At 34.0% G+C, this 23,530-nt stretch overlaps 1 protein-coding gene across 37 annotated transcripts in view; it reads right to left on the bottom strand.

Moving 5' to 3' along the window:
* The window catches only part of PTPRD (protein tyrosine phosphatase receptor type D), a 2,053,994-nt gene that overhangs the window by 194,271 nt on the left and 1,836,193 nt on the right, over positions 1 to 23,530 (bottom strand). For all 37 annotated transcript variants that reach the window (XM_081066962.1, XM_081066971.1, XM_081066973.1 and 34 more), the window contains one exon: positions 1,393 to 1,581. In XM_081066962.1, coding sequence (XP_080923088.1) covers positions 1,393 to 1,581 — 189 coding nt within the window. The remainder of the gene's footprint in view (positions 1 to 1,392; positions 1,582 to 23,530) is intronic.

The following is a 23,530-nucleotide window of genomic DNA, read 5'->3' as shown; positions in this document are numbered from 1 at the left end:
GATCTGGTGACTACACTGACAGTTAGTAAAATGCATGCCATGCATTTTATTAATAATAAGAATAATTATAATAAAATATTCTGAATATGGAAATTAGTGGGGGTGAAGTGCGCTTCAGAACTAAGCACTTACCAATAGATTCTGGAGATTTAAATACGGAGAGAAGAAAGACAGCATAAAAATATTATTATATTCCTTATAATTTGGTACAAATTTTTCAGAGTTAAAGCTTTATATACTAAATCATCTATGTTACATGTGAATAATTAATTCTTTATTTACAATAACAGAATGCTAATCTACACAATTCTGCTGACAACAAGCAAAAGAGGCAGTTAACAAGACGCTTTAACATCACAGGACAGGTCAAAAGCTGAGAATTCTGGGAAGACAGGCAGTTAAACAACTTAGAATTCTACATCAATATTACTACCAATGGCAAAGTAAACAACTTATTAGTAAATGTCCCCGTGAAATTAACTGGGGACAGGCTCTAAAACTTAAGAAATTTAGAATCATCTCTATCTTTAATCTAAAGAGAGCAAAGGAATAAACTTGAGATGGGGATGGGAGAGGGAGAAAAGGGCAACGGGGAGAAAGAGAGAGAGAAAGCAGCAAAAGCTGGAGTCTACACCAAAAGCAGACTTCTGTAGATCCAGTCACTGGAGGGTTAAAAAATTTTCAGTGTGGGCGCACACTCTGTGGCTAATGTGTAGAAAATGCTCACTCACAATAATAATATAATAATATTAATAAAAAAATCCCTCCTTTCTTTAGTACTTTGTCAAAGACTTAAAAAATACATCTGGTTACTCATGAGATAACATTTCTGTGTTTTATGTATCAGTGAAAAGAAAGCAGATGTGACAAAACTTATTAAACTTTGGTATTTTGATGAATTCAAATGTAGAAAAGGCAGAGAAAACACACTTTAGTAAAATTAAATCATTTTAGTGTTTCATATGAACATTTTGGTTTTTAATGGATAACCATTGGAACTCCTTGCAAGTTCTGAATGAAGTCCAATGTTGAAATAAATTTGTTTCAAAAGAAAACAGAGAAAGAACAAAGAAAGAAAATGGATCCATCAAATACTGCGGAAAAGCAGTAAATTAAAATATATATATATATATCAAAAATACAGTCACAGCAGTGAGCAATGTGGATTAAACAGAAGCTGCAAAACATACAGAGAAGGAAAAAGACAGACTCTGAAACAGGCTATGACATCACAAACATGGACAACACATTAAATAACAGAGAAAGAGAAGAGGGAGAAAAATCAATACTTAAAAAATAAAAATAAATTAAATTAAATTAAAAATAAAGAGAGAGAAGGCTAAAAAAAAAAAAAATCTCTAGGAGTTAGTGGAAACAGTAACAAGACCCTACCTGATCGTAACTGCTTAATACGGCCATTGTTGTTGCTTGTGTCAACGGGTAAGAAATCTTTAAACCAAGTGATTTCTGGATCCGGATTCCCACTGGCTGCACAAAGCATGGTGGCAGTGCGTGTACGCTCAACCACCTTCAACTGCGGGCCCATGTCAATAGTGGGGAAGCCCCTGGGTATTTGATCCTCTGCAAGACAAAAGGTGATACATACATTATGTGAACAAATCAGATGTCAAAGATTAAAGATTATTGCTCATTCATCTTCCCCCTTACCATACTCAACATTTGTTGAGAAACTAACACAAACCAGGCAACATGGCCCTATTAGATTAGGATACAGTCAGAAGAGTACGTAGTCTAAGAGAGAGACCAACAGCCTAACGAAAAGCTCAGGGGTAATAAAGCCCGTCTTGAAAGGATGCACCAAGTCCTCTAGTTGCACAGAAAGAGAAGCAATGCAGGATGTCTGCCTGAGGAGGTCAGTGAGCACCAAGGAAGCTGGGAAATGGGCCTTTAGAAATGAGTCCAGTTGTCCAGAAACATGGGAGCATCACAAGTATAGGCATTAAGACAGGAAACTTTTCTTGAGGATAAACTCCGGCATCCAGCAGAGCTAGTCTGGAGGGTACATGAAAAGCAAGCAGATTGGGTGGACTAACCTATCTGTATTCAAATCTGGTATTTTTACTGTAACTTTTAAATAAAAGTACATATTTTTTCACACAAGAAGGATGTTCAACCAGAATGAATTCCTTTGTGGGGAGTTTCAATTAATCAGAAAATTGAGAGTTTCTCTTTCAAAAAAAGAACAAAAGCAACACACACACAAAAAGCAACATAAAAACATACATTCCTTAGGGTAGGAAAATACTCCCCCCATTCCAAAGGTCTGCACCATTTTTGGTTATTAAAAAGTTGAACTTTCTAAATTTTGAATCTTCAACTCATCCAAAGTTCACTTCTCCCCATTCCACATCAAGATTGTCCCATATCTTAGATCTTGAGAAAATAAAGTCCTCTGAAATCCCCAAGCATGACCCACATTCATAATCCACATTGACAGAAATTCCAGACAGAATTAGAAAGGTATATACTATTCAAGCATTGAAGGAAGTTTAGTTATATGATTGATAATTATTTAAATTACAATTTGGCTGTTTGTTTGAAGACCGTTGACTTCCTATTGGCCTAGTGTTAATTTAATCAATGCTCCATCATGACTTCTAATGAATTTTCATGAGCCACCAATTCCGAAATGACTCAAAAGCGCAAACAACAAATGAGCATAACATTAGAAATCATCAGATGTGGCACATAGATTTTCTTCTATAATTTTTGGCATGATCCTGTGAGTCTTGCTGAAGTCTAAGTGAATTATAATTTCTAGAAAAAGGCCCCATTCGATGCCTCCCCTGTGTTCAGTCAAACCTAGGTGTTCTACACTGTCTCCCCTCTATAGTTTTGGGGTAAGCTCAGTCTCCTAAATCTGGCTAGCAATGTTCTTTTAAATCAAGCCCCATTTTTCCCAGCTTGCATGGATGACTTCCCACATAGGACACTTTATTTCTGCTCACACTGAAATTCTCACCATTCTCCAGACAAATCTTGCCCACTGAGTATTCTATCTCTAGAAAGCCACACACACGGTGAAAATTACTTTCTTTGTAAAGCTTTTTGAAACTCTCTCAAATGTATTTCATTTTTTTCCTCATCACAGTTACCTTGGTGTTGAGTACCTAAATCTGTCTTGTACTTTTTAATTATCATCAGTTTATCCCTCTAAAGCATGAGTTCTTCTATGTCTCATTTGTATCCATCAAGATAGTCTAGATTGCTAGATTATAAGAGAACCTCTAGTATTCCCAAGTCTAAGTCTGAATATATTCCAGCGACTAAAATAAGTTTTTCTACTACACAGAGTATGAAAGTACTAACGGTAGAGAGCTGATCAGAGGAATAGTTAAGGACTGGAGAGATTTTGAATGTGAATAGTGAAAGAATATCAAAGTGCTACTACAGAATAAAGGTTATTTTAAGAGAAAATTGAGGATGTAATAGGAAGAAATGTAGACTGGCTCTCCCAGAAGGAGATTTATGAAAAACCAAAAGAAGTAGCTGAGGCAAGTTAGGGTGAAACCTGGATTCCGTAAAGAAGATTTTACTTTTCCACCAGATAATTAGGGCTGGATACCTTGGGGGGTTGGGGGGGGGGGATATATCTCCTCTATCTCTCTCTCTATCTCTCTCTATCTCTATCTCTATATAGAGATAGAGATAGAGAGACAAAAAAACATATACACATTTTTAAGAAAGGAAAAAAACTGTATTAAAATTACTACTCAATATATGTAGATAATAGAAGATGAATACAAATCATATGTACACATTTTTTGGTACCGCTGGTATACAAATAGATACATATAGAGATAGAGATAGATATAGATGACATAGATATAGATATAGACATAGACATAGATATAGATACAGATATATGATATATACAGAAGGTGCCAAAAATGTATATACATTTTAAGAAAGGAAAATGTCTGTATTAAAATTACACTGATGGTAACCACTTTGAGCACTTCTTGTAATTGCAGAAGTCAATCGTGACTTGTATCCATCTTTTGTTATCAGTATATATTGAATATTACAATTTTAATACGTTTCCCTTCCTTAAAATGTGTATATATTTTTGTCACCCTCTGTATATACATTATAATTATCTATACATAATTATATAATAGAACATTATATATATATATAATTATATAATTTTATATATAAATATATATTTAGTTAACTTCTAGGAGCTAATTTTAGTTAAGTTGAAAGACAGGGCTCTTCTGAGGGACAGTAATTCATTCTGTTTATTTCAATGCTTACACATTGTGAGCCAAACAGAGGTCTACAGCAGACAAGTGTCAGAAAGAGTAGTTAAGAATAGAATTTCAAGATGATTTTTCAGGGCTCCAAGGGAATGTTAACACTTACAGATCAGATAAAGAGTACTTTGCAAATTAGGCTATGCTAATTTTGATAATCTATTCCATTCATTTCATCAAGCTGTTCCTCATGGCTTTAAAGGTTTTGTCAATGTATTTACATCTATAGTGTAGTTCTACTTTTATTTGAAAAAAAAAAAAGCAAAAAGATCAGTAGCTGTTGTACCACATGCATTATATTATTAAACATCTGACTTGGCAGCTCATGACATAAAATGCTTTGAAGGATAAAAATAATTTACCTCAAGTATTCTAGAGTCAACTATACTGCCATAGTCACCTACAAATGAGTTTCTAAGAAAGCTCTTAGATTTTGTTGCTATTTTCCATATGTAAAGTAACTACTTAGGTTAATAAAAAATCACCTTGGGATTCCTGAGCTGTTTTTGTAGTTCCTAGGGCCTCTATCTCCCCTTGGAGGTGGACTACCAGTTACATTAGCATGCATTAACATTGATGTATTAGTCATTACTTTTCTTCTAGAAGTTCATCTCTCTGAAGAATGAAGTAAATATTCAGTCCCCATCAGTGGAAAGTGTCAAGGACTTGAGTAGTTGAGTACTAAAGTCTCTTACCAAAGAAACCTAGAATTAATAACCATTCATAAGAAATGAAGTCCTTACCTTGGGGAGAGCTGACAAAATTGACTTGTGCCCTATGGAAAGCAGGCTAATGCATTTGCGTGCCCTTTTTTTCCTTTCTTGGCTCATAAAGAGCCCCTTTTCATATACACAAGTGCACAACAAAGATAATCTTTCTTGCATAATAATCAGACAGGGAATGTAGAGAGTCCTGCTTTCTTATTTTTAATAAGGGTAATTAAATTCTATCCATCCCCCTTTTGCACAGAACCTTTTTGAATGCACTTTCTTCATGAAATTTTCATGAGAAACATCACACTTGTAACAGATTCAAATAGCCAGAGCTGTTACACGTTGACAGTTGTGGCTTGTTTCCAATTTGACTGTCAGCTATTTGGCAATAAAACTTAGTATTCAACATAAAACAAACTGTAGAAATAATGAAATTTCTAATTGGAATGCTTATCTCAGTGGGCGTAGTTTAGAAGATGTTAATTGCTTTTTTTTAACCCTTACATTTATTAGTGATTGATATAAAACTGCCTGCACCATTTGATAACATCAATTTTGAACGCTCATCAAATGTTTGGTACCAGGAACTTGGGGGAAAAAATCAATACCCTTTATATCTTAACCATATAAACTTTTATAGAAAAAAGCAGCTATCGACAATTAAATTGTCAATATGTTAGTAGCTTTGAACTTGTACATGAGGTGAAAAGAAAAACATTTTGTCCTATTCATTAATATGCTCATTAAGCTTTAAAGTGCCTAATATCACTGTTCCATATTAATATTCAATCATGCAGAATTAGCTATTAATTCATCAACAATTTAAATCAGACTTGACCTTCACAAAGCCATTTGGTCTCATTTTGAGAGGCCATCAAAGGGCATATTGCTACATACTTGTGCTTAGTGAATCATAGAAGTCATACATATTTTGTTTGGAATGGCAGCTAGAGTAGACCTGGAAATATAGTACATTCTTTGAATCTGTTTGGTGTCTTAATGAAATATGCCGATATGAAACTTACAGTTCCATTAAGGAAAGAGAAAAACGAACATCAGCATTTTCCGCAGTTTCCCATTGCTGTAGAACTTCTGTTAATAGCCCCTGACCTACTTAGGGCTTGAAAGGAATTTATGGGGAGTAGTCTGACATTGTTTTGTGGGGAGTCATGCTTTAGATATCTGTGGATGATCAAGTAATAGCTTTTGCATAATTTGCTCAGTTAAACTACTTTCATTGTTCATCCATAAACAATTTTAATGATGCTTTTACTTCTGCTCCAATTCCACAAACACTGCACCTCTCTTATTTGGTAAGAAACCACAAAAATAAACTGCCTGCTGAGACCACAGCCTCCTTCCAAGGTGGCTCTAAGCAGTTCTTGCCTAGTCTTGTTGGGACTCAGTGAATTCAACCAGACTGGTATTTTGACTGTGGTTCTAAATGATTTGAAGTTTTCAGTGAAGAACCGTTTGCCATGATACTACACTTCCCCTTTTTCAGACTTACAGCAAATGTGTTTATGAAGAAAAATCATATCAATTACATCAAGAGTATCCTTTCCCAAAAACAGTATTAAAAGATTTGGCAAGTAAACCTGATCATTTACATATTATTGTTATTGACAATATGGAGAATTATCATTCTCAACAAACTGACAATAAAGCAAACTCAGAGCTGGAGGAAGAGTAAGCATTTTTTAATTTTATTTTATTATTTTATTTCATTTTTTAAATTTTATTTCTTGGAGAACTCATTACCCTTAATCACTTTTTTGAGTACCAAACAGTTCATAGTAGCTCCTCTTTAAAAATTCTCAACACTGCTCTCTATAAACCCCTTATTATAGTCAATGTATACACTTGAACTCATAAACTCACCTTTTTAATCATCGTATTGTTCAATAAACACTTGCAATTAAACACATTTAGGGAATCAGGGCAAACATTTCAGCCTCAAGTAGGTGGCATCTCTGAGTCCCTAGTGGGTTTATTTAATGCCACTCACTGAAACAACTAATCATTTTTTAAGTGTTTTGTGGCTATCAATGTGACCTCTCCAATTTGAATGTAAGCCTAAGAGGCAAAAGACTATCTTACAGACTCTTTCTCTTGTCTACAATGTCTTAAGTAGTAGTAGACTTACAGACTTACAAAAATAAGTGTTGATGATGGCTATATTTTTATAGCCCTATGTTTTATTTAATTAGCAAATAATTTTTATTGGTTGAGATACGTGATTTGTACTTGGTTCCTTATTTAATTTAGTGCAGGTGCTGCACTAAAAACTCACAATTCAGTTTCTGCTTTCCCAATTTTACAGAAAGGCTTTCCTCATATATTGGTTTTAAGTTCCTACAAGTCAAAACTGCAACCACATAACAAAAACCTTACATGAAAGCACAATGAAACTCAAAAGAACACAATAGAGTATATAGCTATACTCTGCTATCTCATCTTTACAATACTGTCATGGAATTTTTGATGTTTAAACTAATGATAAAACCCAAGTGAATCACTCAGTTGTATTTTGGGGCAAACACTGGGTCTTCTTTCACTGACAGGAGCAAAGGTTTCTCAGTGGCTGGGTATCTTAAATCTTCAGGCATTCACTTTTTGATCTTACAAAAGGTTTCTTTTTTTTTCTTTTTCTTTTTCTCTTTTTTTTTGACGGATGAAGGGATTAAGGGAAGTTTTCATTAACATAAAAAAGTCAAATGTTAGATGGCTAATATAAAGAATCTTTCCTTAAATAAAAGTGCTAGACCCTTTAAATATATTGAAAAGCATTCTCACCTGTTAGAGAACAGTACTCATTTATGCAACATAAAGTCAGTGTATTTTTATAGCTAAGAAAAAGTTAAAAAAAAAATATATATATATATATACATATCTTGGAAAATTTAAATATATGGGTCTTAAGAGAGTTGCATTATATTAAAAGAAAAAGAGCTTTTAAACTATTAGTTTTAAAAATCTGTTGGAGAGTTAATAGTTGGCATCATGCATTCTGTGCCAAGACTGGGCCAGGCATTGGGTATGAAGTAATCTAGAGAATCATTATATTGTGATTAATTGTATCTACAGGATAATCAAATTATTTGCAAGTAAGAATAGTACCCAGCTCACAGATGAGAGGATTGAATGAAATAATGCATTAAATGTGCCCAGCACTCCCTGACACTAGTGCCTGGTATCTAGTAAAGTATTAGCATATATGTACTTACTCTATCCCAAGTTCCTGTAATAAATTTAAATAAAATAAGGTATATGTGTCTATGGCTTGGTATAACCAAATCTGCAGCAATAAACTGTAAATGGGAAAATATTTTACGCAAGTAATAAAAAAAACAAAACACAAGGATTATCTAGACATGCAAGTGAATTTAGGGTGTGGGGCCTGTGTCAAGTAACTTATTCACAGCTCATAAAAGCCCTCATCTCTCTCTTTGAACAAGATTTTAAGCTCTTTGATTAACTGACAGCATAAATAAAACAAATCTATGTTGTCATGTAATTTGTTCCCAAAAGTGAACTTTAAAAATAGCTCTAAATATTTGGGACAGCAAAGGTTTGTTGTGAATGACTGAAAACCCTGAAACCATTTGACCCTTATAAGTGTTCCTTGAGACAGACAAGGACGGTATTTTCTATAGAAATTACCACTTTCTGTAGATATGAAACAAAGATTCAGTGAAATTAAGTTACTTGTTCCAGGTCACACATATAGCAAAAACACAAAACAAAGCAAAACAAAACTAAAATATCTTTTAACTCTAGATTTGGTGTATTTTTACTTCATCATGTTTCCTCTATGCCAGTTGCTGTCCTTTGAATAAATATTCATCATGGACAGTGATAAAACTCTTAATTGGAGTCAACACATAATGAATGGAAGGCATGACAAAAAAATAAGAATATTTAATTATCTTTCACTTTTATATTTTAAGCAGAAATAACAAGAGGCTAAAGTTCCATGAAATGTAATAATCTTAAAATAGTTCTACAGTTAAAAAAATCCACCCTTTGATATATGTCAATTGCCTCCTCAGTTGTTTAGCATTGGTTCCAGGTAGAGACAGAATTTCGCCACATATGCTAGCCAATGAAATGTGGCTGAGAAATGTGTGAAAAGGAAGACTGTGGAAATGATTCCAAATATCAAATACATTTCTAGGGATCTCAAACTCAGCACTGAGCTTACATTGGTAACCCTTGTATAATTTCTATTTAATTATCTAGGAAGAGCTAAAAATGATAGCACTTCTGCTTTGATTAGACACCAAAATACAGTCCACAGACCAGAGAACTAGACATAAATAGACTCAGTATAACAACTCTATGACCTTAGGCCACACAAGGGTCCCCTCTGTAATATAGAACCAGTAATGACTGCCCCAAATAGTTTTGTCTGAGAGAAGAAACAGCTCTCTATCTCGAGACTGGGTGGCCAAAGTGTTACTGGTTGAAGTATACGCTACTTTGTCAAAGAGCAGTTGAGTTTTCAAGTCATTATCTTTCAGAATAAACCATACTATCAGGCTAAAATAAGAACCATTTCTTTCCAGAATATAGTCCCTGAAGAGGGGGGGAAACATTCATTATTCTTAAAGAAAACAGTGTAAATAAAGGCTTTATTTTCACCATTTCAGACAGCAGCAGGGTATATAATTTGTACTATTTTGACATCATGACCATATTATTCAAAATCAATGTTCCTGCAAGGGACTGAAAAAAGGACTGAAAACAGAGAAAGAAAAAGAAAAGAAAAAAAAGCTAAATCAATGATGTCTGATAAGGTTGGGCTTCTGGGCCATTATCAAAATGATATTCAAATGAGTGAAATTAAAAAAATATATTTAAAGTGGTTTCTAATTATAAGTCAAAGGCTACTCAAAATCCTAAAGAAATTATCTAAAGCAGGAGAAAACTGCCAGTTAATAAATGATATATCAAATGGAATATTTAATAAATACAAGATCTGTCCCCCGAAAAAGTAATCATGTACAAGATATGATTTTTTTAGTCCAAGATACTTTTTGCAAGTTATTAGGTACAGATAGCGTGCTTTTCTTAACATGGCTGTGAATTGATCAGCGACACTTTTATTTCAGAGTGGATTTAGGTATCTCTTAAGGACAGCTATTGGGTATAAGAGTCTCTAAAGATTTCTCATAGAATTATGTCATGCAAGAATAGAAAATTGGACACTGATAAGCTGATAGGTGTCTCATTAGCAGCTACTAAATATTCAGCATACTAACCAGATACCCATAAAGAATTCCGGAGCAAAGCTCCATTTTCTGAAATATTCTTCACATGTTCCGGAGGTTATAAGGCACTTTTGGCACAGAATAAAGCAAACTTGTTTAAAAGCAATATATGAAATTATCCTACAAATCACGAAGTGATGTCTACATAGCAGAACACAAACCCAATTAGATTTCATTATCATTTGTATGAATATGGTGGCTACAATGTCATATGGCATTAACTCAGTTAACCTCCTTTGTTAGTAGTGTTGGCCTTAGCAAAGGATCACACTCTTTGCCGTTCATAATTAGGTAAACTCATGGGAAGTTAGGGATGGGAAAAGCACCCTCTCCTATGTAACACTTGGATATTTAGTAAATATTTAGGAATCAGGGTGATGCTTTTATTCTTCTCAGGAATGCAAATCTCATTAAGATAACAAAATCCAATAACCACCCACTTTCACAAATCTCATTGTTTTCTAGTAATTTATTTTTCCTAATGAGCAGATATCATGATACCCTGTATGTCATTCAAATTTTTGCCTTGTTTTGAATATTAAAATAATTAACCACTTTACATAATATTACAGTTAAGTCATACTATCAATTGTTTAAAGAAAAAATAAAAGCAAAAAATGGAGATAAAGTTCAAGAATTGAATTCCTGGGGATTTAGAAAGAGAGAGACAAAGACAAAAATAGTAAACATTTAAAGAGAACCGGGGGTGGCTCCTGCCTCCATTATTTGCTGCTGTCTTTGTAAAAGTTAAGAATTCTCATGAGCTTAAATCAAACAGGGCCAAGAAAACATTCATCCTGGCTGTCTCACTGTATAGTGGTGAATGTAAATAAAAATACGTAGAAATTTAAGGCCATCAAGTGTTATATTAAAAAGGAAAACTAGAGTGGACTGTTTGGTGAATTGGTTTTGGTATGAACTCATGGTTTTAAAAATATACACTTTAATATAGAAATGAATATAATTGTAAATGAGTGAACATGTATCTACAATTTTATAAACTTAGCAAAGTTCCGTTCCCTAGCTGTGTGATTTGAGAAAGGTTAAGAGTGTCAATACTCGATGGCAATGGTAACACCTAACTTCCAGATCTTGATGTCTAAATAAGACTAGTAAAAAGAAACAGAGCTCCTTGGAGAAATGACTCATTCCATGCAGCACTGGGACAAGGAAAGTATAAGAATATCTGGACTATCTGTTGTACAGGGAAAGCTGTTGTGTTAAAAGAATGACAGGGCTATGTTAAAAGAATAAAGATGCCAGCTTAATGAAGGGGGTCTCATCAGCCAGAAGTGGAACGATTTGAACATCAAAGTTAAAAAATGCATATTAAGAAATTATGACACATTGAATAAAGACATGAGCCCATACTGATATAAACTAATAGATGAACAAAATGAAGTTTCTGAAGGAATGGTTTGTTTACCATGTAATCTCAAAGTAACTTCTCACATGCATTTATTAAATATAAATGAAAAGAGTAACTTTACAGTGGAGAAGGCTCATAGGAAAAACTCTGATCAAAATATCTAAGTTTACAATATCGATAATAGGACAAATCAAAATCATGTTTGGAGGAAAACACAGCATTACTTCCAGATCTGTGCTGTAGATTAAATGTTTGTATCCCACCCATCTACCCCTCCCACCACCACCACCTATCTCCCCAATTCAGAGGTTAAATTCTAAGGCCTAATGTGATGGTAGTGGAGGTGAGGCCTTTGGAAGGTGATTAGGTCATGAGAGTGGAGTCCTTATGAATGGGATTAGTGCTCTTATAATAGAGACCCTAGAGAGATAGATCCCTTGTCCCTTCCATGTGAGGACACATACAAAAGAGGGCCTTCTATGAACCAAGAGGCAGGCATTCAACAGTCACCAAAGTATCAGTGCCTTACTTGATCTTGGACTTCCCTACCTCCAGAACTATGAGAAATAATTATTTCTTGTCTATAAGCCACCCAGTCTATGGTATTTTGTTCTAGCAGACCGAAAGAACTAAGACAATATTAATGTCAAAGATTCATAATCTAAACAGGATCATGAGTAAACATCAGCAAAACCCAAAACGAGAATAGTTGTATGAAATAGCAGCCTTGTTATATTCAAAACTCTCAAAGTTGGAAATGTCAAAGAAAGACTGCAGTACTACCAGATTGACAATTAAGGGCAAAGCCTAACCTTGAAGTGAAGCCTTTGAGGATAATTAGAGAAACCTGAATAGGGACAACTGGTAAAACGCAAGTAGGACAACTGCTGAAATGTTGTCTGAGGTGAAAGGGGTCTGAGGACCTAATGTGCACGTCCTAATTTTGATGGTTGTATTGGAGTTAGGTAGGAAAATGCCCTTGTTTGGAGGAAATACAGGTATTTGACGGTGATGGGTATCATGTGATCAATTTACTCGCCAATAGTTCAGAAAAAAATAAGTTCTTGGTATTGTAGTTTCCACTATTTTATGAGATTTGGATTGTTTCAAAGTTTAAAATTGTATATAAGTAAATTATTATAATTATTTTATTTTTATATTATCATAAATAAATGAGATTTCACACATCTTTAAATTATCTTATTAGTATCCCAGTTACCCAGTTGTGCAAGAATTATTCCCAAAGTCTTTTTTGTGTTTTTTTTTTTTTTGGATAGCTGGATGTACTCAGGTATTTTTGTCCCAACCTTAAAAAATTTTCCCCAAAATATATGTAGTCTGAGGCTCTCCTGAACACCAAGACTAGTTGAATGATATTAAACTGTTATCAATTTATATACCAATAATGCCAGAAAATGTTAGATCTGAAAATATGTAAATTCCTATAAAATTAAGTCTTACAAATATTTAATTATCAAACCCGAACAATGAACAAAATTGGGCAATAATTCAACGGCAAGTCTCAGGCTCATGGAAAGTAGAGAAATCAATACCTTAAAAATAATTTCATGTTTATGACTTTTGATTAGAGAAGTGAAAAGGTTAAATGAATAGATCCTTTATTAACTGTCTCTCCAAACATCTGAGAAAGTATAAGATAAAAAATAAAATTTTTGATGAGCTTCCTTCCAACTTAAACATCATCAGCTTAACTTAAAAACCAGAATAATTTCGGAAATCTAGGGGTTGTTTCTTAAACCAGGCTTTTCAAATTTCTCAGGAGAAATATACCTTACTCCCAGCTCTTCAGAGTTTTCCCCTCAGACATAGAACATAAAAAAGAAAAATGCTTGTTGGCCTGCAGTCTTTAATCATTTATGAGAGTCGGGGCAAGAGAAGTACGAACGAAAATAAAGTGATTTAGATATGTCTAAATAATTATTTTAAGATAACATTACTCCATTCAGTAGTACATCTCATAGTTTTAAAGGAAAACTGTGGTTGGGTATTTGTTTTACTTGAAGGGAAAAGATAGATTTTGAAAACAGGCAATGACAGTTTTCTTCAGGCGGAATCTTGGAAAATAGAAAAGATTAAATATTACAACACCAAATATCATATATAAATTGTTTCATTGTAAAGAATGAAAACTACAAGAGCACATGAATAAAACTTTAACTATAACTTATGTTTCAAGAATGTATTATCTTGGGGAAATGGATGCCAATAAAGGTAAATTTCCCCTAAGTACAAAAAATTTTTCTATTTATATGGCAAAAGTGAGCCTGAACTTACCACCAAAGAATTACCAAATGGAACTAATTTATGTATACATTGTAAGAGTTGAGAATAACTTGAAGATCAATTATTATAGGGATTGGTGGTATTCTGAGGATAGGGGAAAAGGGAGAATTATTAGGGATGGTTTGCTAAAAATTCATAATGGATTTGTGTAATGTATTTCCAGTTATGTCCTCCCCTAGGAAACAATGTAATGCATGTAAGGCACCTATGTAACAGATGGCATAAGCTCCTGAGGGCTGGACTCTGTCTTTGCCTTACCAGTGTAGCTACCCCAGGGTACAGCACAGCACTAAGGGCAAAGTAATTGTCTGCCAAATGAATACTGACCCTCCTTACCTTTAGGAACTGGCAGAAAGTTCTGGAATATTAAGCCATCAGCTTCCTTATGTGCTTTGTCTCAGAGTATATGCAAGAAAGGATTGTCTTTGCCTACATACACGTGAGTTCAGTACTCTCACGTGGGATGTGCCAGGGGTTCCCTTGGCACAGTCTAGATGGGATGGAGATGCCCGTGGATTTGCATCCATTTTCCCCAACAACAGCTCAATTCCTGCAATCTGAAGACAGCTGAGCCTGCCAGAGTAGTTTCCCTTTATCCAGAGAAGACACTCACTACATATGAGAGCATCATCGTTAACAGTCTCCTGAATAAAAGGGAAAAAAAAAAAGCTCAGCTGTATTCCTATGAAGACATGCCATTATGAATTCCCTTAAAGATAATTCATGGCTATTGCATTTTAATATGCTACATACCAATTAAATAAATACAAGTTTCCAGTGACAGGATAAAAAAAAAATAAACCTTTTTTTTTTTTTTTTGCATACTGAAAACAACCCAGAGTTGTTCATTTTCATTTAGTTGGAATACTTGTAGACTGACATATTGTTATAAATTTAGGAAATATACAATCTCTAATTCTTAATAAAGTGACAGCTATTTGACAAGTGAAAACGTTTTCTCAGCTTTGAATTCACTGGCTTAGAAAGCCAACATATCCCACTGTTCTCCCCACAGCACAGTGGATAGTTTTCATGTTTATGGCAAGATTGATGCTTCTTCAATTTCTCAGTGATCATGGCTATGAGGCCGCTGAGTAAATAATGTGTGTGCATTCACTAAAGAAGGTGAGGATGCATATTTCAGCCATTGATCCCTAAAATAACTCATGCTATTTAAGTGTTTATTGTTATAAACATTATATGCAATACAGCTTCGTGAAATATACCTGATAAGCTTCATGGGCAAATTATAGTCAAATGCGCAAATTTTATGGTTTTTCAGGAATTAACTCAGAGGAACAAAATGTAATCAAGAATGTTGACCCGGTGAGACAACGACCTTTTCATTTATTTTTTTCTATCATAGTCCCCCTTTCCCATCCCTGTGTTGGTGACTTGGGCTTGAAGGCCTGTGCACTTCCATATATTGAGAACCTATTGCACACATCACATGAACTGAGCTGTTTGAATCCTGACAGATTTACTCCTTTGGTAATAACAGCTAAGTCACACAATAAAGCCCATATATATATAAAGCCTATATATATATATAAATAAAGCCTATATATGTGTATATATATATATATATATATATATATATATATATTTATATATAAAGCCTATATATATATAAATAAAGCCTATATATGTATATATATGTGTATATATGTATATATATGTGTGTGTGTGTATATATATATATGTATAAATATATATATATATATATATATATATATAAAAAGAATATATATATATTCTTTTTTTCTTTTTGTAATTTTCAGGTGGTATATGATCATATATCTATATCTACCTATAGATATAGATATGGATATGGATATGCATATAGACCATACCATGTTTCCCTGAAAATAAGACCTAGTTGGAACATCATTTCTAATGTGCCTTTTGGAGCAAATATTAATTATAAGACCTGGTATTATATTATATCATATTATATTATATTATATTATATTATATTATATTATACCTGGTCTTTTATTATATGAAAATAAGACCGAGTCTTATATTAATTTTTGCTTCAAAGATGCATTAGATCTGATGGTCTGGCTAGTCCTTATTTTTGGGGAAACATGGTATATAGATAGACATATCCTCCTCCCAAAGCCGAAGCTATTTTTCTGAAACATGGTGAGTAGGATTGTAGAAAACAAAACAAAACAAAAACTTCCTGGGATATAGTTTCCTGGTGGATTATAATATGATAAAGATTTAAGAACATTCTAACACATATAATCATAGTTTTTAAATGTTTCTTTCTTAGGATGTGAGAAAAAATAAGTATTGAAACATTTAAGACTAAGTTGGTCAACCCTTACCTCTCTTTCACTCCCAGATATAATTTCTTTCTTTATATTTGGAATCTATTGTTTCCCAGTAGGGAGAATAATATGTCTTAATATTTATATTCCACCCCTCTTAAGAAATTTACTGTTTGTTCAGACATATGGTGACATGTTTTTAATCAGCTGACTTTTAGTTATTCCATTTAACTCTTAGCAGAGTTCATCAGAGGTACTTGGACTCCAGGATCCCTACGGTGTTAATGAGAAGAGCTGTTTCCTCTGGCTTATTCTTCAAAAGGTAGATATTAAATGGAAAATTTCTCATGAAAATTATTTATGAATTGTAGAACATGAGATAATTCTCAGGGGAACCATGTAATTCTGATAAAATATACAATACTATGCCCGAGAACAGAGTCAACTATAACGGATTGCATCTACTATAAAACCACAGTGATTTTCAGAAAAAAAAGGAAAAAAAATGGCTATGCAGATCAACCGTTTCCAGTGGCTGAGTCTATATAGACATTACCTCATTTCGTTACCAAAGTTCACATATTGTAACTGATTAATCACAGCTACAGGTTCAAATGGGATTGTGGAGGTCTTTTGTTGTAAATTTAATGAATGAAATGGATATTTGCTTATAATTTCTTAATAGTTTTTCAGGTTCAAATTATTATATCTATACTTTATGGATTGTAGATTGGGAGTTCCTTAAATTCCCATTAATCCTGTTGAAGAAGAGATCTGCCATACTTCATACATACTCAAGCTGAAATTATGGGTGCTCCCTTTGTCCACCTCAGTGTAGATGGTGACTGGCCTATCCAAGCACACGTTACTGTCCTCCTTAGTTTTCTGTACAAAGTTGGCCTTAACACAGATCATTTTAAAATCTGAAATTCCACTTACCAACTGCACAGTTTTCCTTTCATGTATCCACAGCAGGAACTCCCTACCTCAAAGTGATGGACAAAACTTATCATAGATTGCCCAGAGAAGAAATGATTATGGATAATTAGCTGAAAAAATTCAATTTTACCCAATGCACATAATTGATTATCTAGAGGATCAGAAACTGGGACTATTTTCTGTTATTTACTGGAAAACAAGTTCTACTGAACTGTCTTGGGGTATTATCCCTAGATTACACTGAGAGACTTTAATAAGCTATTATCCTATGTAGTTGAAGATGGTTAAACATGCACATGCCACAGAAAATATTCATTAAACATGACAATGTCCTTGTTCTGAAGAACTATGGGAGAAATACTTTTCCCCTGATTTCAGTCTCAGGAATAGTGATGATATTTGTCTGTTTTTTTCTGAAGAACTGATTTGTTTTTATTTTTATTTTATGGACATTGGTTACCTGTGTCACAGGTTTACTCTTTTTCATTTCCAGAACTGTTCAGAAATTTAAAGCTAGAACTGTGGTCTACTTCTAGCAAAGGCATAAAAAGAAGTCCATGCCATGTGTTCTAACTTCATTCCTAACTCATCTTACTGCAATGTTTTCTTGTTCCACCATCATGGCATTTGATCTCATCATAGCTAAATTATTTGTATTCCTTATAACTTAATTTTATATCCCTTTGAAGGAAGGTTATAGTAGACACAAATGTATAAATATTGTAAATCAGATCTTTCAAAAATATATAATGAACAAAATAGGTGATTGCCAAGATGTCAACAGACATCCAAAAAATCAATCCACATTGCCCACAATACTCTGTGAGAAATGTTTAAGTTACTTTCATTTATGATAATCTCAACACAAACTCATTAAAGTAAGCTTCCAAGAGAGTATAACATAAACACTTTGATTTTGTGAACACTAATTTTAAAGAAGGAATAAAGGAAAAAAAGATGGAGAGAGGTATGAAATGACACAGTGATTTAAGTGGGGTTTTTTTCTACTTCAGATAAATCACTTTAATTAAAATATTCAGCCCATAATAAAATTGAAATCATGTATCTCCTAAAGATATATAACATACTCAGCATGTTTGTATAGAACACATTATTATGTTACTAGCAGAAAATTATATTCACATTACACATTAAACAGCAGTGCTATTTATTCAATTTAACAAACATTTGTCAAACACTCTGAGACTCTCTACATCAAACGTTGTTTAAGACTTGAGGGCTCCAAGAACAGTCCCTCAAAAGTTTTAAAAAGGACATACAAATGGCAAACAGACATATGAAGAAATGCTCAACCTCACTAACCATCAGAGAAATGCAAATAAAAACCACAATGAGATACCACCTCACCCCAGTCAAAATGGCTATCATTAATAAATCAACAAACAACAAGTGCTGGCGTGAATGTGGAAAAAAGGGAACCCTTGTGCACTATTGGTGGGATTGCAGATTGGTGCAGCCACTATGGAAAACAGTATGGAGGTATCTGAAAAATCTGAAAATGGAACTATCTTATGATCCAGCAATTCCACTCCGAGGTATCTGTCTGGAGAAATCCAAAACTCTAATTCAAAAAACTTTATGCACTCCTATGTTTATTGCAGCACTATACACAATAGCCAAGACATGGAAACAACTGAAATGCCCATTGGTAGATGAGTGGATTAAGAAACTGTGGTACATTTATACAATGGAGTATTACACATCCATAAAAAAGAAAGAAATCTTACCATTTGCACCAACATGGATGGACCTATAGAGAACATTATGTTAAGTGAAATAAGTCAGACAGAGAAAGACAAATACCATATGATCTCACTTATATGTGAAATCTAAAGAAAAGAATAAGTGAATGAACTAATCAGAAACAGTTTTGGAGACATAGAGGAAAAACTGAGGGTTGCTCAATGGGAGAGGGGTGGGGATAAGGGGGAAGGGGAGGGGATTAGAAAACAGTCGGTAACCACAAGATAGCCAGGTGGTTTTGAAAATTAACTTGGGGAATGTAATCAATAATGTTGTAAAGATTTTGTAGGGTATCCGATGAACACTTGTCCCATTTGGGAGACCACCTCAGGGATGATGTAGATGCCTGGTCACTGCACTGTACACCTGAAGCTGAAGCTGAACAATAATGAATGTCAACTATAATTTTATATATATATATATATATATATATATATATATATATATATATATACACACACACACACATATATATGTATGTGTATGTATGTATGTATACATATGTATGTATATACTTACAAGAAGTGGAGTACCATTAGGAATAGAGACAGTGGAAATGTAATGGCTCTGTGTGATGTCAGAGGAATAGTGGATGGGGAGGGGGTTCACACAGTGTGATGGACATAAATGATAAACGTCTAAGTAATACTTTGTCTTGTGGAAACATATGCATATGAACAGAAGGAAATATGTGAAAGAACCAACTGTGAAGGGAGCACAAAGAGGTGAGTAATTAATTTTTCTGGAGGTCAGGGAAGCCCAGTCTAATATCATGAATAGAATTCCCATAGACAAGAATGTGTTATGGACCTTCAAGTCACAGGAGAGAGTATGATCAAGGTGCAGAAAGATTAAATCCATGGTGTACTCAGTGTGTAGTGTGGCCTCTGGTGGCGTGCTTTTGTTTAGGGATGGGTTAGGAGGACAGTGTGGGAAAGTATGTTGAAGCACGATGCAGAGATGTTCAATTAGGTCCAGCTGTGAGAACCCGGAAGAATTGCAGAGTTTATTTGGTAGGACATATGGAGCCGGATATTTTTGAACCAAGAAAGTAAGAGGAAACTGTTTAGGTTCTAAAACACAATCTGTGTCAAGGGAGTTTGGTGGTGGGGGCTAAAGAGCAAGATCCTTTAGAAGGTTGCTGTAATTGTTTTAATGCAAGATGATGGTGTCTGTGTTTGGATACAATTCCTGAGAACAGAGTAGAAGAGATGAATTAGATACTCATGGGAGAAATGCTCCAAAGATTTAGGAAGTACTCGTTTTTATTTAAGGGGAAACAACTGTGGGAAACGTCTCAAGGTGATAGTCTGCTGGTTCTTTGGTGAATAGTGGTGAGTACACAGAGACATTACCTAATATAAACTATGCAAAAAGACATGGGGAGAACGAAATATTTGAAATACACTTTTGAGTGTCATTCATGTGAAAATGAGTTGGAATCACGTGGATGGATGAAATCACAGAGGAGACTTTAGAGCGAGAAGAACATAAGAAATAAACACATTTAAGGGGTTTAGCATGATGAAATAATTTCCTTAATAACTAATGTTGTGTATAGATTTAACTCATTATATCACATAGAATTCTTTTACTTTGTCTGTAATGAAGCAAACTGTTAGCAAAGGCTCCAACCATATTTTTTTCATAAAGTAACATTTTGGCTTATTTCTATTAAGTAACAAAACATTTGATAATAGTAATTACATTTTAAGGGTTGTAGACTTTAAACATAGATAAAAATGTGTGACTATCTGCCTTGTAAGGAGGGGCATATGAGAACACAATGTAAACTTTGAGACAATAAAGATAAATGAAAAATGAACTCAAAAGAAAATTATTTAAATAGGCAGTATAAAATTAGTCAAGTTGTAAATTATCCAGAAAACAAAAATAACTCTAATATTAACTTAGGATATAAAGCCAACTTTTAAAAATTTTTTATTGATTCCAAAAGAAGGATGCTATTCTTAGCTCTTGCTTCAAGCCATGTTCTCATGCAAATTAAGTGCCAACGTTTCAAATACTCTCATTCAATGTACTATATTCAGAGCTCCATTCACATACTAATCCCATGTGAAGCACCTGAAAGGAGATTCAAAACGGCCAGTCAAGTTAATTTAGGGGTATAAAACTAATACAAGTACCAGTGATTAACTTGAACAGAACCAAGCTCAAAGCAAAAACTATAATAAGGAATCATTCAAAGTTGAGGAGAACTGATGTCCTCTCCACTTTTTATTGTAATTTCAGTAATTTGAAAAACTGAAAGCCCAAACTATGTTGTTAAAAAAATTTTTTTTTAAGTTTTCTGTACACAAAATTGTATTCTTCATGTTCTGAAAGCTTGTATACTGTCCAAGTATTTACAAAAAGAGGTCTACATTCTAATACATGCACCCTGTTTCTCGGAAAATAAGACTGGGTCTTATATTAATTTTTTCTCCAAAGGACACATTAGAGCTTATGTTCAGGGAATGTCATCCTGAAAAATCATGCTAGGTTTATTTTCCAGTTAGGTATTATTTTGGGGGAAACACGGCATTTTCAAATCTCCAATTTTAGCATGTATGGTGCTCAAAAGGAGATACGTCATATAGTAAATATTTACCACTACTCCTTACATTGTATCAGGTAAAAAGCAAAATCAAAAATATATTCTACATTCTATATTACAACTAGTGGTTCTCAAATATGTATTTTAAGCCCAATTAACATTTTAGTGAGTTAAAGCCCTACCTGACACTGTATCCACTCTAGCCCACTCATATATATGTTTACAGAAAAACACAGTTTCCAACACAATGTGTGGTAAGAATAGTACCCCTTGTAAGAAAATCCCATATTTTTCAGTCACTCCACTAAAGCGAAATCCCTATCAAAGAGAAAAATAAGAAATAGTTATTATATAATTTATAGTATAAAAACCCAGCTGTAAGAGTTCTTGAAAAATACACAGGCTACCATGGTCGAAAGAGCTGACTTTGTGAGTTCTTGACAAGAACACCCAAGACATTGAGAAGTAGTGGTCAAATGTTCGGCTAATTCAGCCATGAATCAAGTCATTTAAATCAGAGAATTAAGAAAACAGCAGCACCACAGCAGGGTATGAAAAGAATGTTGCTTCACGGACTTGCCTTTGATAGCTAGCTCATTCTGTAGCTGCCATAACAATTATTCACCATGACCAATAGCAAATATCAATTCTGCCTTGAAAGTAAGGGTAAATAAACTTAATTCCTGGCATGTCTTTGATACCTGGATAACAAAGTTCCTATAAAACCATAATTAATAAGACTGTCACTTGGGGGTAGGTTTTGCTCAGCAGATATCTCATTCCCTTGGAGCATTTTCTCTTTCTTTCTTAATTATTCCAAAAGGTACATTTTCCAATTGCTGGGAATCTCTTTCTTAAGTGATGTTAAATTCTGTAGATCTTGAGCCTTTGATTCATAGAAAAAACATATTTTGTCACTAACCTTTTTTCAAAGTCTAGAGGCCACATAAGAAAATTACTGCTTTATATGATTGTTGTCCATCAACTGACATTCAATATGGAAGTTTTTATAATCTAAATCCATTAAATTCCATCCCTGTATGTTCCATATCACATCAATTTGCTGTTTCCAACATTAAAACCCTCATTATTATAGGTCATAGACTACATACTATATGAAAGATCTTTTTTTTTCTTTTTCCATTCTTTTCTTTAAAAAATAACAACAACAAAAACACAAAGATTAATGATTCCTAAAAGATTAACAAGGATGCAAGACAAGATTATTTTATGAGTTCAGATCCCAACCTGTGTGGGAGATGGTGTGATCGTTTTCAATCACTTCACTATGAAGGAAAATCATTAACTGGCTTTCCCTGGAAATTGCTAACAACATTTCTGAAGAATTTATAGGTACAATAATTCCATTTTCCAAACATAATGAAGATCTCCCTAAAGTTGACTTTGAACGCCACTCGATGCAACAACTCTGTTTGGAATAAACATGCAGAGAGAGACTTCATTGACACACAATCAGTAGAAGCCCTGGTATAGATCAAACCGGAAGTGGGATCCAGCCAGCCTGTTCTAAATAAAGGAAGACCATGTGTTGAACTAAGAAATGTAGATAAAATAATGTATGTTGGGATTTGGATTTGGGTAGAACTTCGCTGATTGTATATCAATTGTTGAAGACTAGTGGTAATACCCTACCCCTACCTTACTACTTATTTTAAAGGAAGCTATCGACGAACTGCCAAGTGACGGCAATAGACACCTCCTTGCAGGGCTTCTAAGAAGTGACAGAACTGACCATTATGAATGATCACAACCCCAGGAATCCCAAATTCAATCCCTTGGGCCAATCAATCACTAATCTCTAGATGAGAAGGAGAGAAAGGAAACTCAATCAATAGATGGTCAATAGATCAATAGATGGTCAATGAAGTGCAGGGTTCTTTCTCTCACTGAAAATCCTGGTATAGTTTGGGGTTTCTGCTCAAAAGGAAGAATAGCAGAAGGTTTCTTTTCCTGCTGTGTCAGCAATGACCAGGATGAGACAGTTTTTCAGATGACATGACTTGCATTCCTTGGATTTGGTAGCCAGTTTTC

Source organism: Rhinolophus hipposideros, assembly GCF_964194185.1.
Source record: "Rhinolophus hipposideros genome assembly, chromosome: 11".
Lineage (NCBI taxonomy): Eukaryota > Metazoa > Chordata > Mammalia > Chiroptera > Rhinolophidae > Rhinolophus > Rhinolophus hipposideros.
The sequence above is the reverse complement of the archived record's forward strand: the minus strand, read 5'-3'. Positions and strand labels throughout refer to the sequence as shown.